This window comes from Enoplosus armatus, chromosome 11, assembly GCF_043641665.1.
Source record: "Enoplosus armatus isolate fEnoArm2 chromosome 11, fEnoArm2.hap1, whole genome shotgun sequence".
In the NCBI taxonomy this organism is placed as follows: domain Eukaryota; kingdom Metazoa; phylum Chordata; class Actinopteri; order Centrarchiformes; family Enoplosidae; genus Enoplosus; species Enoplosus armatus.
The window spans coordinates 18,563,185-18,581,258 of record NC_092190.1 but is presented as its reverse complement, the minus strand read 5'-3'; the positions used below and the strand labels follow the sequence as shown (position 1 = coordinate 18,581,258).

Below are 18,074 nucleotides of genomic sequence, written 5' to 3'. Positions count from 1 at the left end.
ACTGTTTAATTTCATTGTTCATTCTTGGCTTATTGAAAATGTTGGGGGTGTACTACTTCCAAGTTTGAAAGAAATGAGCCAAAAACTAAACTAAAACAATTCAGCCTAGTACATATTCAAATCCATGGGTATCACAAGGGTCGTGAAACTGTTTAACTTTTTTCTTATGTTCTCATTCAATCTAGGATTGGATGGAGGGTTTCTGCAGGGTCCCATTAGCATACTGTAAAATTGACTCACTTCAGAGGTACATTGGCTTACAGATTGGAAAGTCCCATGGTAGACACCAAAGTTATTCATTAAATGAAGTCATATGTTGAGTCTGGTGGCGCCCCACCTGTTTCCTGTGCAGACGTTTGGTGAGAATGAGTCACGGCTCCCCTGCACACTGGACACGAGGATATATTACCTGTAGGGCTTTTTTCTACAGGATTTAAGTGAGACAGCTCTCTGTGCCAAAATCATTTAGACTGTCAGTATATGAGCTGTAACATGGTTTTTACATCTTGTACCTAATGAGGTCTTTATCAAAGCAACATTCCCACAGCCTTTTATTAAATATGTATAAGCTTAAATTCAGGTGTTGACATAATGTTGCCTTGGGAGTTTAGTGAAGAATATGTTACGTGCTTGAACCATTTAATATTGAACTGTGTTCCTTTGAATCTCCTCATATTGCGTCACCGCTGCCTTGTTTAGGAAATATCGCCCACAAGGAAGACGCATCTGTACTCACTCTAGCATTTAAAAAAATTTTTTTTTTTTACAGTGATTCAACTTTAACTCAATTTTGAATGACCATTTCATGTTTCCTTCCAACACCCCACTGTCCTTGCACTGCGTTGGCATCGCAACTGTGTCTTGGAGGAATAGCAAAATGCCAACCCTTATTCAAGCCTCACAAAACAGCTACTAGCTATCTTGTACCTCTGAAAAGCAGCCGTGAAACAACCAGTGGCTTACATATTGACATCGTTGACAGGCAAGCTTTAAACAATCCCAAGAAGGGAGACGATGAGAGGTGAACACACATACATTTAAATTCCTATTTTGTTAAATAGTTGATGGCATTCAAGACAAAGTTTTCCTTTTCCTTATTGCTGAAGTTTAATTCATTAGTCTCTAGTAAAACATATGTTTTTTTCTTTTACATTTCCACAGTCGGACATGTTTTTACAGCCATTCAAAGTTTGTTGTCCTGACTTTCAGCCTCAAACAGGAAACTAATGAGAGAGCCTTCAAAAAGAGTACCCCCATAACGATGTCCTCGAAACTTTGCATCAAAGTGCCATTATAGTATTTTTCTGTTTGCCACTTACTGAATAAGTTGAGTACCAATACAAAGTACAAAACCTTCTCTTCACCTGTCATGTTTGAAAGCTTGAAAGCCTTTCTCATGTTTTCAAGAGCAGGAATTGCTGTCATTTGTCTTGCAAAGCTTGAAAGCTTGAAAGCTTCTTTTTTATTTAAGGGAGACTATAAACAAAAGTATCTTGCTTTACCATTTCCGAATATGGCAAGCACACACGGACCGTGTTCACAGGCCGAATGTTTATTTCTAGAGGATTTTAGTGTGTAGGTTGTAGCTTGTGTCTCCAAGTCCACAAAGTCAGGGGGGCTGGGCAGGCATATTTGCCATTACTGTAGGCTACATGCATATGAGTGTCAGTGTGTGGTTGTGGATGTGTGTGTAGTAGCCTGGTTTTAATGTTTGCCAAAGACTAAGCTCATACTGATGTGACTGTTTCATTCTTAATTGGTTCCATTAAAAATGAAGTGGGTAAACAAGACTTTCACAAGGCCCAGAGAAAGTCAGCTCCTTTGGAAACACCTTTTCCTCTGATGTGCACAAATCAATCAGTGCTAAAAGTGAGTTGAAAAGCGTATACTCTATCTGCATCTTTCAGCCACTTACATTAGGTTTGGGCAGTTATTGATTTGTACACAGTAAGAGCTGTAATAAACCTTTTTTTTTTTTAAAGCACATGGCTTCAAACCTCTTATGTAGATTTTTTTTTTACTGTTTCTCATGAACAGTAAAGTAGTGCAGCAATAGTGACTACATATTGGTTTGGTTCTGTGTTCGGTGTGTTTTAAATGTTAGACTGCAGTTTTCACTCCAACAATAACAGAATATTTCATTTGCACTGTTTGTTAGCGCCGCTGTGGCATCCTGCAATCCTAACGTGGGTGGGTTGTGAATATTCTGCTGACAGTGTTGACTAGTACATGACAAAAGCCAACTGGCAAATACATCTTCCACCTTTTTATTTAGAAAACCTCTGAACAGGACACAGATGGAGTTAATACTCACTCAAAATTACGATGTCGGGTAGATGTTTCCTTATTTTTAAGATGATACTAAAACCCATGTTTCCCCTGGATGTACTGTGCCGGAGCTGTGATTTGTTTAGTCAGGAGACTTTTACTCACCTATAATAGTTATGTTAAACTTTGATAAGTGTTGGTGATAAGGTAGCTTAAATTCCTGGTAACCTATACACTTCATTATCTTCATTTTCAATCAGTCTCACCTTTTCAGTCAGTCACCACTGACTGGTGTTGTTGGCCCTTGGTGATACAGTCTTGACCTCTTACAATTTGTATTAGTACATTTGATTGTTTTAGTAATGTGTGCCAAGTATTTGGGGAAATTTGCAATGCTCCCATAATGTTTTCAAAATTATTTGTGCCCATCGTGGAGATTGTTTATTACAAATCTCATCATGTTGCATTAGATAATTTGTCTATGGATAGCTAAAGTTCATGTTGTTTTATGAATGAAGCTCCATGGATTGACAATGCCCTTGATGGAGAGACAACAGAGGCAGAGAGAAAAAGGGGCTGATGGAGGAAGAGCTTCACGCTGACCTCAAAGCAGCAGCTGGCCAAAAGCTGAATGATTATCAATCTATGTCTTTTGTTAAAGTTGGAAGTAAGCGTGTTTTATGAACTGTAAAACATTACAGTCTATTTTGTAAATTGGCTGCCGTTTTAACATGACAGCACTAATCTATGTGGTGATGTTAAATTCTGTAACTGGAACCACATCCTCAGATCAGTTTACATAATTAGACACAAGTGTGTGAGAGATGAGTGGGGTGGGGGGGTGGGGCTGGGGGGTTTATTGATCCACTGGCCCTCAGAGGTTCTGGTCACGTCCCCTCCAGGTAATTCCATCTATATCTTAAGTACCGGTGTTGATAGATTATCCCTCTCCTTTGGTCATACCACATCAGATTTAACAGACTGCTGCTCCCACAAATCTGTGCTCTATGTTGCCATGACAACTTATTACTGCTATATGAAAAACCCCATGGTTCCTCCCCAGGCACTGTTAGAACATATGGTGAAAGTAAAGTAATTCAGTTCTGGGGGACTGTTAATTTGTAATTGTGAGAGCTCAAATAACCCAATGCACTAAAATGATTGGTCTGATCTGTTTTTGTTAGCATTCATTATATTTGTATTCAAAGATATAAGACCAACACCAAGGTTGTCTTCAAATCTGCTCAGTGTGCCATGGACATGAATACACACACTTCTCACGCTGCTAACAGGTAGCATGGGTCTCCATATGGCAAAGCTAATGAGCTCACTCTGTACTGGTTCTTTTTGTTGTTGGGTTTCCTAAGGTAAAGCAACATGAAGTCCTTTCATGCATGTTGCTGCACAGTGCTTTGCTACAGTATAGCCTGTGTGTTGATGATGTTTAACAAGGCTCGCAAAAGGTCACGTAAGTTGTTTTACTACCTTTCCTGCTAATCTGATTTCCCCATGCTTTATTTAAAGAGAGAATGTATGGTGCTGCACATATTAACCCAAAGCCACAAGTTGTTGACAGCTGTGTTAATTAGCTGTATAAAGGTCATATACCAAGTAATGAAGGGAGTTACAAAATCCCACCACAACTGGACATTATTCTTGGTAATTTAGAGCAGTAATGCTGGACTGTTATTTTCACACTTAATTAGACTGCAGAGCGTATGGAAAAACAGCTTTCTCTGCACATTATTTTCACATTTATGCTTATTAGTACTACCATATTTCTCTGTCTGGTTGATATAGCCAAATCAAATTTAGAATGTATTGTTTTCTATCTATCTTATTTATTTCCATGTGTAATCAGCCTAGAAAGCTCATTGCATATAACAGTATTACAGCGCTGTTGAAAATGAGTGAAAACACAAAATTGGATTAAGTGAATTTGATCTTGCATGCAGCGTACAATATGGCGGGCTATCCGTTTTCACATGGGGGTGATCATCACCACGCCATGTCAAAATACTTGTCTCATAATCTTTTAATCATATCTGTCTGTTTTGCATGACAGGGCACTTCTGATGACCTTTCTAAATTTTTTTCTCTCCCTGTGCCACATGTCATGAATCATAGAGTCATGGAGCTGTCGCAGCCGGCTCTCACCCTCACTGTACTCACTCAGTGGTGAGAGAGGAGGGGATGCTTAACAATCTCCCATTGCTCATTCCATCCCTCCACCTTCAGCATCGGACACACCAAATTGATTTTAATCAGGCAATAAACCAGATCTGATCCTCCCTCTGTTGACTCACTTTCATGCCCCAAAGAGGCCGACCTGATCGACTTTTCTGATGGATTTTTCTCATAACTGCCTATAGCCCTGTTCAATACGGACAATCTCTTTCGTTTTAGTTGCATTCAGAGAAGACTGATGCTGTATTGGTGTTTGCTGTGAGGTTTCAACTGTTTATTTATTAAATACTTTGATCCTTTAATTCCTGTCTCCCAGAGCTGCTCAAGAAAAAAAAAAAAGATGTGCAGGTCGGATAATGTGAGAGTAACTTTTTCTGAAATGAGCTTGGAGAGATAGATACAGTAGCACCAAAGTGACACTGAACTAATCAGTTCATTTTCTTGCAGATACCTATTCATATTCATTTTCATTTTTATTTTTACAGCAATAACCAGTAAATAAGTGGCTGCTCACAGGATCTGAATACTAAAATACTGTGAGCACTGGTATTCACTGACATGTTTAGGGACTGGTGCAAATTAAATTAAGGGACAAGAAGTTACTGTCTTCAGCCTAAAGCGAGGAGAGAATTTTAATCTTATAAACTAAATATTTAGTTCGCTCAGAGAGAACTACAATTTTCATGTGATATAATATTCGAAAGTGGAAGTTGAGATTTTTAATCTTCAAACTGTAAACCGTTTTCTTTTTTCTGCTGTGTTTATTAAACAATTGGGTCTGTTGAGTTTAGTTTTAAGTGCAGTTTAATTGAAAACTCCAATAATTGGAAAGTGTACCAGTAACTGTATATACCAGGTCCTATTTCTTTGAAGCAACAATGAAGCAGTGCATCAGTGAAAACAGTGAAAACAGTGCCAGCGGTCGTCACTTGCATTCCATCTGTTATTTTACAAAAGCACCACGTTACAGAATTAAAGGCTTTATCAAACTTGCATGAAGTAGGCTGACACAAAATCCCCAAAGCTGCAATATTCAGAGTCCCTCATGGAAAAAAGTATTTCCAATTTAAAATGTGACCTTTATGCAAAGCTAAAGGGCGATGCACCCTTCAGGTCTATCATTTTATTTTCCTTTGTCTATCTTAGGTTTTGCATCAGGTTATGTTTAAGATTCAAAATCCCTTTGGAAATGCTTGCGTAACCTGAAATAAAATAATGGGCAGTTGTGATACTGAAGAGTGAACTGCTGCAGTGAACACTGCGAATCTTGACAAAAATAGATTCATATTAAAATGTATTTGAATAAAATGTTACATTGTGTTCAGAAAGCTTTGGAAGGTTTCTAAAAAGACTGAAAAAAAGCTAACGAGTGGTCATAGGTCATGATCAAACCACAAATGCCTGGATTTGCTTTTGCACTCTTGCTTCTTTCAGGATTTTACAAGGGCTGGCATGTAAGCCTATAATACAGATCACATTATATATCTGTAGGGCAAAAAGGCTGTTCTTCCTGTCCCACAGCTCTTTTCTCTTTTCGGAAGTATTAATGGAGCCAGATTAGTCTTTGCTTCAGGCTGAGACGTGGAAAGCACTCTGTTCTCAGCTTTGTTTAAAAAGTAATATGTATTGCTTATCATTTCCTTACTTTCATTAGCTTTGGGACCTGCGGTGCACAGTACTGCCACATACATATAGACATTGGCAGGTTAATACATAATTGATATGTATTGGTCTGCAATATGGCCTCAACACCACCACTATTTCACTTTCTAACATAAAGAAAAGAGACACAAGCCAAGAAAGAAAGTCTTCCTACTTGAGCTATTACGCCAATCTTTGCTGCCCCATTTTTATAGAAGCATCCTTTTAGTGGTGTGGATCTCTAAATACTGATTGTAAGTGTAATTCTCTGTGCCCTAATCTAAAATATTAAATATTTCCCTTTTAGCTATTATATTATATACTCCCTGAACTACATACAGTCTGAATGAATTTACTTAAGTCTCATTTACGTGTATACTTCATAGTGCTGTCATATGCAACACGCTGTGTGGGAGTATTACAAGCCATACTAAAGCACACGGGTTATAATGACATATATTCTTTCTTGGCTTGTGTGAACACTGCAGCTACAAGAAAAACTATTCTGCTGCTATAGAATGCTGCATTACACTGGGTCGGATTTGTACAGGAGGAGAGGATTTTGCTGATGCTTTTCTAGTTTCTTTTGGGTTACATTAGAAGAAGATACTTAATAGTTGCATGGAATCTAAAATGTATTCCTTATTTGCAATGCAGTTCAAGTTTCAGTTTCAAATCAATCTCTGGTGCTGATGGTGCAAAAGTATAACAGCGTTTTTATGTGTACACCTGCAGTAAAAACTGGTTCTTGGTTATATCTAAATTAATCACTTTAAAGCTTCCTAAGAATTATAAGGCCTTTAATGAGACCAGTGGAGTATACAATATAGTCCCACATTCATCCAAGTTCAGAATGGCACAGACGATACAGGACAAACCTTCTACAGTCTGTGACTCTTAATAAACTATAATAGGGCAAAGCCAGTGTTAGGCAATAAGATACAAGTTACTAGGCTAGTTGACACAGTATAATCCATTTCACCCAGTGATATACTCAAAAATACTTATTAAATTTAACAGATAGTTTGTCAGTACTTTCAGTGTTTGTTACAGTGGGTGACAATCTATATGTAACTCGAAACAGTATATTTATTTAGCTAATTCCTGCTCAGACATAAAAAGAACAATGCAATGGTCTTGGACGGCATTTTCCTCAGTTCTTGGTTCATCTCACAGTTTAAACAGTCACGCTGCTATCATGGCTAATAAGGCTGGTTTGTGTTGTGAGGCACACTGGAAGAGACATGTTTCCCCATTTCTAATGGAACGAAGCTAATCAGATCTGTGTAAGCTGACTCCCAGCTGTGCAACTTTGCAGAGATCACTGAGGAGTAAAGCGGAAAAACTTAAATAAAGGGCAAGTCCATCTTGATCACATGCTTCTATGGTCCGGTAGCAGGCAATGAGACAGAAATGTCACATTAGCAATGTGAAGTGGTTTATTACACCATGTAGACAGTTAAACCAAAGGGACGTTTGCTAATTTTGGCCTTTTATTGAATATTGCATTTTGGCTAGTTAATCTCCAATGAATACCTTTTCTTATATTTTATATTCATAGACAGCTAAAATATATTGAATATTGGGGCAAAATATACAGTGAATGGTATTAAAATTCTTATCTAGTTTTGTGTTACAAAAAGGCCAAATGTTGTTCATCCTGTTGCCTTATTCGCAAATAGCAGAATGTGCTGGATGGCAAATCAGTCTGAAAGAATATCTTTCTGTCAGTCTCATTCAGCCATTTATCTCCTCTGTTTTAGCCCCTTGATTACGTCTTGTAAAGAGCTTCATGAAGATGTAAACGAGTAGGCCTGCAGCATGATAAATTAAGTGTTTATACTTGATTAAGATCAACTCCAGTGGGTGATTAGGGGAGAACATTAATCTGACAACATCTTTTTTGTTTTGTGCTGCTGTTTTAATGTTTTTGTTTTACCAGTAGACTTATGTGGGAGAGGGTTGGGGTTATCTACTCCTAATGTACCACCCATTCCTTATTTCATTTCCCATTTAAAATACATTCCTCTAAGAGACACTATGTTAAAATTTCATCTTTGTTCAGGCAGTTTAGTTTAATAAGAAGATGTTCTATTATTCTATTAGCTTTTGTAATACTGTAGTATAACTAGCTACGGTACTGTTGAAACTTCGAGAGATAATTTCGATTTAAACTTATTTGTACAGTTTTAATGAGGCTCGTCCATTTTCAAGGTGGATATGGAGTTGTTAGGTAATGGACAGCTCACTCTGTGTCTGCAGTGGTACTGTGGGGGCCATGGAGGATGTGATCCCTCACCATAACACCTCACTCCACTCCGATAATGCAGTTTAATCTGGAGGCTACACCCAAGGCACTGACATGCCCCATGGAGTATCAGCCGGCATTGGACAAACTCAGGGGAAACCTTGACTGGCACTTCACCCCTCAGTGATGACAAAAACCCTGTCTGCTTAAGCAGCTATTACTCCACCTGATTGGTAATCGTGACATGGAGTGGGGCATAAATCCCTCAGACTGCTGCTGGTTAAGACAGAGGTCTTTGAAGGAACACAGTGATTAGGTGACCTTGGATGGAGCATGGAAAGGGGGCCAGGCGAGGGGAGGCTGGGGGATGTGCTTTTCTATTATTGGCAGTATAATGACACATTCTCATGCAAATTAAATCCACATATATGTGCCACATTCAAGCCAGTGAACAGTTCAGAGCCCCTAAAAAGGTGTTGAATGATTTCTTCCGGGAGTGTACATTACAATTCACTTAAATGGTCTTATCAGCCTCATCTTATTTGCACACATTGAGATGCCATAGGTTTATCCTATTTGTCCAAAATCAGTTGTGGTGTTGTGTGAACGCTGTGGCCCCAAGAAGCAGGTTGCTGCATTTTCTGGATAACTTTAAAGAGTCAAAAACAATTAAAAGAAAGGCTGCCCACACACTGAGTTAAAGCTCCCAAAGTCAAATTAGCACGCATTCAACGGATTAGCATTACATCACGTACAAACATCTCTTGTGTATCTCTTGATGTTGTTTAGTTGATGACTAAACAACATTGTTGATTGAGTACATTTGATTATTCTTGACCATTTCTTTCCCAACATCCTGTGGGATTGCAAACTTATTTACTTGTATAGATTTATACCTTTAGTACCATTAATATGGATATATATTTTGTGTTGTACTCATATTATATAGATATTATACATATCATATAGACTTATTTAACATATTTGATGTCTATGCAGTTTTCTTACCCAACTATTTGCAACTAATTCTAAATACATATGATTATTTGTTCGTATGATCACCTGGAGTTAAATTAATAATTAATCATTTGGCCCTCACACCTGTGCAAAATCAGATGAAACCTATATAGCAACTTCCTTAGTTCCACGCGGCATATACTGTACCTGATGCATGTGTAATGACAAACTTGGTAGCTGTGCTAGATAAAGAAGCTGCTCAGGGATGAATGTTCGTGTCAATCAACTGGTTGTATTTAGGGACAAATCTGTGGCTTTTTTAGGCTCTGATGTCTCGACTGGCATCACAAATTGCAGAAGTGTGTCAACACAAGAAGTAAACATAACACGTAATCCTCTGATATTGCAAGTCAGAGATACTAAAAATCTTTCCTATTTATAGGTTGCTGCTAGTACAGTGAACTGCACTCATAAAAAGTGAGAAATATCTTCTATGGTTTGTTTACGTTTGATTTTAAATTCATATACCCATGTGAGTTTGGATGTAGGCATACTGTACCAACAAGTAAACCAAATAAAACGCTGTCACTCACAGGTAGTTAGAGGCTGTTCTTCAAGAGAACAGGGGGAGTGGCTGGCAGCAGGGTAAACAAGGTGCTTTTGAGCAATGTGAAAGAAGTATCAAAAGACGGTCTTAACAGAAATGTTGCTATTTAAACATGAGTAACTGCAGTGTGAATGTTTCTGTTTTGACAAGATGTGCTTTGATCACACTTTGGAATTGCCCATGTATGTGTTTTATTGAGCAGCTGCACTTGAGTTGGAGCTGCACAAGTGAAGTATTCAAATTTTAGACCATCATGATGGCAAATGCTAAGAAAATAAGAGCCAGAGTGAAAATAACTAAAATGGTCCTTCAAGCTCTTAAATATCACAAGATCAATTAATACTGTTTATTAGCCCAGGACCCACTTGTCCTGCATGTTTTTGCTGCAGACTTGTTCTTACACACTGGGTCCAATTAAGAGCTACACATTAACCTGACACCTCAGATCAGATGTGAACGAGCTTGGTTCAAGAACGCGCCAGAGGACTTTTAATATCCTTGCATGTGGAGTAAAAGGGCAGTAAACAGCATACAGCTTAAGATCAGTCTTATGAATCATTCATTGTTTACTGGTGCAGGGATTTATGCCAAGGAGCAGGAGGCCATTCTACCAATGTCTTCTGAAACTTTCATACAGGGCTCCCTTTTAATAATTTGTTGACATGCCCCCACTGTTGTAGAGAAAATAAAAGTGACCTCGCTCTGTGGTGAAGGTCAGACAGCATCTAATGAAGGCCCCATGTCTTACAGCATTGATTTCTTACCCATTTCATGGCTGGAATGCAGAGTTGTTCAGTGTTGCCATGGGCGGATGGCCCCGGGTACGAGCTGGCGTTTCCCAGAGCCAGTTATACCTCAGATTCAGTAAACACAATTACTTCTCTCTGTTAGAACATCATTATTTTCTCTTGCGCTCCCCTTTTTTCTAACACAGCTCGCTATCTTTAGTTGGCTTAGTGATTTCTAAGAATTCCTTTTTTTAAAGGAATTTTGTTGGATCTAGGAGAAGAGATGTTAGAGTTGCTGCAGAGCTGACGTGCACATATAACTGTGGGCAAGCGTCCAGAAGTGCTGTGACATTCTGAAATTGTTCATCAGTGAGCAGAGTCACGGTACTCTCTCTAGTCTTCATATTCTGATCAGACTTGACGTGGGTGGCATTTAAGTCTAAATACCACATGGCATATGTCACTTCTAGAGATACGCTCGTAATAAAGATTCATTATGCAGGTGTGAGACATCATTGAGATGCATCGCACTACATCGCATCTTTTGGCAGATTAAAGATATGAAGATTAAGGGAGAGGCCACATTATACTGTTGTTATACTTAATAACCTGCTTAGTTTGGCTCATAGCCCTTCGCTCATCCATAATGCATATGACCTGCAGCTGGCCAGGACGCTAAGTCTGCTCTGACAGTGTGAGAGGGTTTAAAATCACTAATCTATGTGCATGTATGCGGATGGAGGTGGGTTTCTGCCGTGTGTGTGTGTCTTCAAGTGCATTTGAATTCTTGTGCCCCAGTATACTTGTCCTCAATAACTCCTGAAACATTTTTATGATGTATTTTAACCTGTATGTTTGATTTATGTTACACAATCCATGTATCTCTGAGCGGAATATTCCACCCTCACTGTTAGATATCATCAGTCTGACATCAGTGCTTTCAAGGAGTTATTTTGTTATGAAGTGTTTAGATTTACTTTTTTTGGAGCACCCATTTTCTCTCCACCCATCATGTCTACATCTACTTCACTCTTTTACGGTCTTTATTTTTTTTTTTTAAGTATTTTGTGAAATGACTGAGAATGATGGTGAACTTTTGTTTTTACACAGACTGTAGGTGGAAAGCATAACCTTAGTGATAGTTATATTAAAATGCTGCTTTCTCAAAACAAAATGTGTCTCATTGCATTGTTGTCTACTGTGGCTATAGTCAATGAAAATAATATATTTCTGTCTTTAAAGGAATAGTAACATTTTATTGTGAAATAGGCTTATTCGCTGTATTGCCGTGAGTTAGATGAAAAAATTACCACCACTCTCATATGTACGGTAAATACGAAGCTACAGCCAGCAGTCGTTTATCTTAGCTTAGCACAAAGACTGGGAACAGGGGAAACAGCTAGCCTTGCTCTGTCCAAAATAACAAATTCAGCCAATACAAGCGCAACTTCAGTGCTCTACCTTGAACTGTCGCCGTGAGATTGTCAGGCAACCAGAGAAATAAAAGCAAAAATTCATGGTTACATCTGAAATACATTACAACTTGTACTACCAGCTGTGGTTAAGTGACTTGTTAAGAGAATTGTTTTTTAGGTAATTTGTCCGCTTTTTTTAGAGTTAACTTTTTTTTTTCCAGATATATTCAACCATTCCAAGTGTTCTCTTCTCTCCTACACTGGTTATCGGATAACCTTGAGTTCCCTGAATGCAACATGGGCCTGATGAACTATCACAAGTTCACACACAGCTTTCTACATAGAGCTGAGCACGTTGGATGGGCCTCAAGAAGAAGCTCCTTCTCAACCTGCAACTGTAAGATAGGCCTGACTGAGGAATACTCACATCTGCGTTTTTCAGCTGTACAACATAGCTGACGTTTAATTCACCACTTTGAGCTGTGTGCTGCACTGCTGCTATTATAACACAGGTTTTGTTTGAATAGGCCTGTGGCTTACGACTTATCCACTGTACCATATTGTGAACTGTGTGTCTGATGCAATTCAGGGGATTGTAATGCCTTAGTGGTTTGTAGCTTACCTCATTGGTATATAATATTGTTTAGAAAGTTAAATGTAGACCTAAGCTCTCATGTAATTCAGTTTAATAGGACTGGGGGGATGCTATATTGCAAGATTCAGGATGTAGAGATTTGTTTTACTGTCTAAGTGCTCATGTTGCAGTATATTGGACATGTTTAGTAATTGGGTCAGCACTCTAGAATTCATACCTCATCTCAAGCAGAAAAAAAAGCTTACCAAAAACAAAAAGCATGCTGCAAGTGTATGAGTGCTGGCTGGGCTTCCTTCAGCAGGTTTGCAATCCGTCTTCCCTGTCTGTTTGCCTCCAAATAACTGTTCTTCTGAAAATCTGGCACATTTCGAAGGCTCAATGGCTTTAATGAGCCACGATGTTGTGCCAGTTGTGGCTGTTGGGTGTCAGGAATGAAGCTCATGATAATGTGCCCGACTGAGTGCCACTGTGTGCTTCCCACTGTTATGGTAATGGCACCAGTTTGTTTGTTTTTTTCCACTCACTAAAGGCGGTTGCTGCCTTTTTCTTCTATTTGCTATTCCTGCCATCACCACTCATTTGATGTTCATATAGAATATTCTACAAAACACATAATGTTGTGTAATACTGCACTTTCTTGTATCTCATGCTTAAACGGCGGTATACGAAAGAGGAACAAAAGAACAGCAGAGTGGTTACTTTCCCTCAGTTGTGTTTGTCCCACTATTGTCCCAGCTGCAGCGACAGTGCAGCCTGTGTCAAGGAGAGGCAGTTTGGAGACGCAGAAGGGAAAGATGAATTGACATAAGAGGTCATTTGGTTGGCTCATATTTGGCCCCTTAGCTTTCAAGGTGAAGTGGCATGAAAGGAGGTAGAACATCAATAGGTGAGTGGGCTGCTCCGGGGTCCTGGGGCAGTTTCTTTCATGGCTTCCATCGCTAGCTGAGGAAATGGCCCTTCTGTCACCAAACCTCTGCTTTTCAATGGCCATCAATTCATCTTTAAAGGCGTAGGAGATAGATCAGCAAACTGAGCATGCCTCTGCCAACCTCAAGCCCAGCATGTGGTTTTTGATGCCGGGCTATTTTTTGAGGGTAAATGTAAATAATGTAGTCGATACATTCGGTTATATACAGTTAATTTGTTATGTGCTACATATGTTACATGTTTAAAAAGGGCCAGTGTTTCAACTTGACTACTTGCTTATGACATAAAATCAAATGTAAAATAAATAGTTACGGGTGGTAATTAATGTCACAATATTGTGACCCTAATTGTATTTCACCACCACCACAAGTATCAAATCATGCCTTGTCCATTATATTATTAAAGGCCAGTGCTGCATTAATATTTATTGCAATAATGATCAGTATGCATCGAGGTAGACCGCACGTTTTGCTGAAGATCACAATATTGTGTTTGTTGATGGTGGTTAAAAGAAGCACATTTTACTGCAAATAGCACCAACATAGTCTGTGTTATTATGAAGTTAACATTGCTTAGAGAAATATCTAGCTAGATACATTTTTTTATATTGGTCCTGTTCCACTGTTTGGAGGCAAGATAATGATCATGAACCTGTTCCTCATGCAATAGGCTACCTTGATGTATCCTTTTCCCCCCTCATAACATGCATTTTAATTTTTTTTTCCTTTGAAGGTTTGATGGCTTTGGTGTGCAATTTTAAGAATGTCCCCCTTTTAAAACCTGAAAAAAGGGGTTTGAATATTTCAAAAGAGACCTTGATTTTAAATTGTAAGATTTCAGATATATTGCATCAGTGGGAATAGGAGCGGTAGAATGGATGAGATGTTTGACCTTTTCAGATTTGTCCCCTGGTAGTGAATTTGCTGGAGGGTGCCGGGGCAGGGAGCAGCGGTGCGTTGAATTATCACTCTCACTGTTCAAACGCCGCAGACCTGATCTCCCACTTGCTCCACTCCCACCACTAATGGGTTAGGAACACACTGGGAAAAAGATGGAGATAGAGAGGGAGAGTGGGAGGGGGAGTCAGAGCCTGTCTGATTGTCTGTGGGTTAAGCTTCGAAACAAATTACCGTTTTTACTCGGTGCTGAGGAGAAGTAGCGGCAGGTCACATTGTCGTGTCAAATCTTTAGCAAAAAGCTTGTGTCATTCTGCAGAATGATAGAGCCGAGTCTCTGACAGCTACCGGCAGGAAACATGTCAACACTTTGACGGATGCTTGCTATATTGAAAGGCTGTGATGACTTTTTAGTTGACTGGGCTTTCTCCGAACTCCCCCAGTCCCACCGTCAAATGAAAGCACAACACCAAGGAGGCAAAAAGATAAGAACAACTTGCCAAACTGCTTTATGATAGTTTGCCGATGCGCAAAGGACATCATGTCTTCGTTACAAGAGAGTAGCTGTCAAAATCACAATGCCTGGTCAGAATCTGCATTTGCCTCTTTTGGTATCATTTTAATCTGGTGTAAAAAGAAATGTACAGCCTCCTGTTCTGGCAAAGAATTGTGGTTTGGAAAAGATATGTGGTATTGATTGTCAGCCTTTAAAAATGTACATACAGTATAGAGCTACAGCCTCTTGAAAAAGCTTGGCTTTATCTCTTTCTTATTCAGCTTCATGCTACCCTTGATGATATAATAATGATAACTTTGCTTAAATCTACGCCTCCTCACCAGATCCATTTACAGCATGTGTTTCTCTTGAAGACACTTCCTCTCCACTCACACTCATGTCCAAGTTTACATCCAGTACACATTTTTCTGGTGAAACATGTGATCCACCTGCTCACTATCAACACCTCATGCTGCATCTTTTCTGTCTCTTTCTCCACCCCTTCTTCATGCCATCCAGAAACCATCTTGTGTGACGTAGGAGAGTTTCACTGTCACGACCGGGAAACCTGCATACCCGAGGCCTGGCTCTGTGATGGCGAGCCCGACTGCCCGGACGACTCAGACGAAACTGACAAAACTTGTAAGTCACTCATTCCATCCATTACTCACTAACGCAAAACTGTCATAAGGAATTCTGCCGCAGCGCCTCATTTGTCAGTGAGTGTCACCTTTATAGTGTTGACATCCATTAAGTGATGTTCCATCAAAAAGGTATCCTTTAAATATCAAACACCCACTTCCCCCCCCCCCCCCCCCCCCCGTAGGTCTGAAAGGTGTTAGAAGTCTGTGGTTTCCTCTGTCATAGAGACCAGCTGCTGTGGTAATTTTGAAGACATGAAGCTCACTCACATCTTGTTTGTAGCTGCCTTGGAAGCAGGCTACAAACGAAGGAGTGTGTTTAAGTATACTTCGGTGAAACTATGAGCGTTTGAAACATACTTCGCATCCAGGTGAACAGCAGGGTTTAGAGGATCCTGCTGCAGGAATGGTTTGAAAAGTTTCTATGGCCATCTCTACAAACTACCATCTTTCAATTGTACAGGGGATAAATGTAAGATTTTCCACTAAATATTGCTTTATGATGTCAAGACTCGTGCCTTCGTCGGTTTCCACCCCCAGTCCAAAGACATGCGGGCTATATGTGAATTGGCAACTCTAAATGAGTGTGAATTGTTGCCTGTCTATATGCGTGTTAGCCCTGATGAAGTGGGGACTGGTCGGGGGTGTACCTCACTCTCACCCAATGTATACTGGTATACACTACAGCCTCTCTTCAATTACTGTTTTAAATTGTATGACACTGTAAATAGTGTAAATAGTAGAAATAAACATTTCACTCATGGACATGTAAACCCAGTGTTTTGCTGTATTGTTTTTGTCTATTGTGTAACACTCTGTCTGGTATATGATGTATTATATCATTATCATCATAAGTAAGTGACAGAACACGCTTATCGTAAACATTCAATGAAAATCTCTTTGAGTATAGAGTTATCCTAAAGATAGTCGGATGACCAAATCTTTTGATGATTTACAATGTCAGATATACCTTATTGCAATTGCAACAACAATTGCATTGTTTTAAAGAACCGTTTGGACGCTATTTCTATGCTATAATGCCAGGCTGACTGCTGGGCTCATATTTGTATAAACTCCAGCACTTGATCCAGCAATTGGAAACTTGTTTTATAGTTGAGAAGCAATCACTTACGACCTATAAATACATCATACTTGCTCAGAATCTTTATATAATATCTGATTATGGAGAAAAAAATAATTACTTACTGATTATATTTAAAATCCACATGATCATCAATTATATTTTGGGATGAGCTAGAGTAAACATCTCTAGACATTAAAATATCTAATTAAGATGTGCAGAAAGTATTTTTTTTATCCAACAACACTATTTGACTGTTTGAAGTGCTGTATTATGCTGTGAAGAATTCAACCGTCGAATAAACCTTCATACGTCCTTCACATCAGAATAGGTTGTGGCATGCATGCTCTTGGGTATTATTATTTACACACACTGGGACATAGATTTCCTTTAATGGATAAACAGAGCAGTAATTTCACGTTATTATGAGCTGAATTAGCCTTTGTAAATCATGATGAGACTGTCACTGTCACACGGTCTATCACTGCCAAAAAATAGCAACAAAACCAAATTATTAACATTCACTCCAGGTTCCTCATCAGTGTGAGTTATTGGGTATAATTAGGACTTTATAGTTTTGGCAGTGGCATCTGTGCATAAATTGACCACAGTGCACAATAATTATTAATGCCCTAGTGTGCAAGAGGTCATATATTAAGTATGCTACTTGTGGTAGGCAATGCTTGTTGCAGAAAAAGATGGAGGCCTCACTGCTAATGTCAAAACTTTAAAATTACAGTCATCAGACGCCTGCTTGTATGAATGCAATAGAGTTTCCCGGCCTCAGTGCATGCTGGCAAGGTAACACAACCCCGTGACCCTAAAGAGTAGCCAGGAGGTATAGAAAAGAGATGGAAGGATGGAGTCTTTTCTTAAGATTGCAAAAGTAGATATTGTGCCTAGTGCGGTTGCATATGCATATGGTGATGTCATGAGGGTAATCTTATCCTAGAACGAACAAACTGGAGGTAAAGGTTTTGAAGGAAGTGGGCATTTAGGAGGCAGGGAGTGTTTAATGCAAGGCACTATCCAGTTGTATTACAGGAAATGTAGCATCAAGTGTTTTTGGAGCCCAAATTAGGGATTAGGGCACTCTTGGGGACAAAGAGTCAGGATCTCATCAATTTTGACAATTCTTCTTTAATTTAATACTAATTTGCCCCTTTAACACCCTAGATTGGCTGAGTGTAGGCTGAGCAAAACATTGGCATAAAAGAAAATAAATAATATAGTAAATACGAAGGTTGTGGATTAGTATTTCAGTAGGAACATTTAAGATAAGTAAGTTATCTTGACACACTATAAATATATATATATATATATATATATATATATATATATATTTATATTTAGTTTTACTGTATGTAAAATTGGGTACGATAGGCCC

The 18,074-nt window shown here is 39.0% G+C and overlaps 1 protein-coding gene across 1 annotated transcript in view; it reads left to right on the top strand.

Moving 5' to 3' along the window:
- The window catches only part of lrp1bb (low density lipoprotein receptor-related protein 1Bb), a 219,538-nt gene that overhangs the window by 43,909 nt on the left and 157,555 nt on the right, over window positions 1–18,074 (top strand). The window contains exon 2 of the mRNA XM_070914847.1: window positions 15,485–15,607. Within this exon, the coding sequence (XP_070770948.1) occupies window positions 15,485–15,607 (123 nt within the window). The remainder of the gene's footprint in view (window positions 1–15,484; window positions 15,608–18,074) is intronic.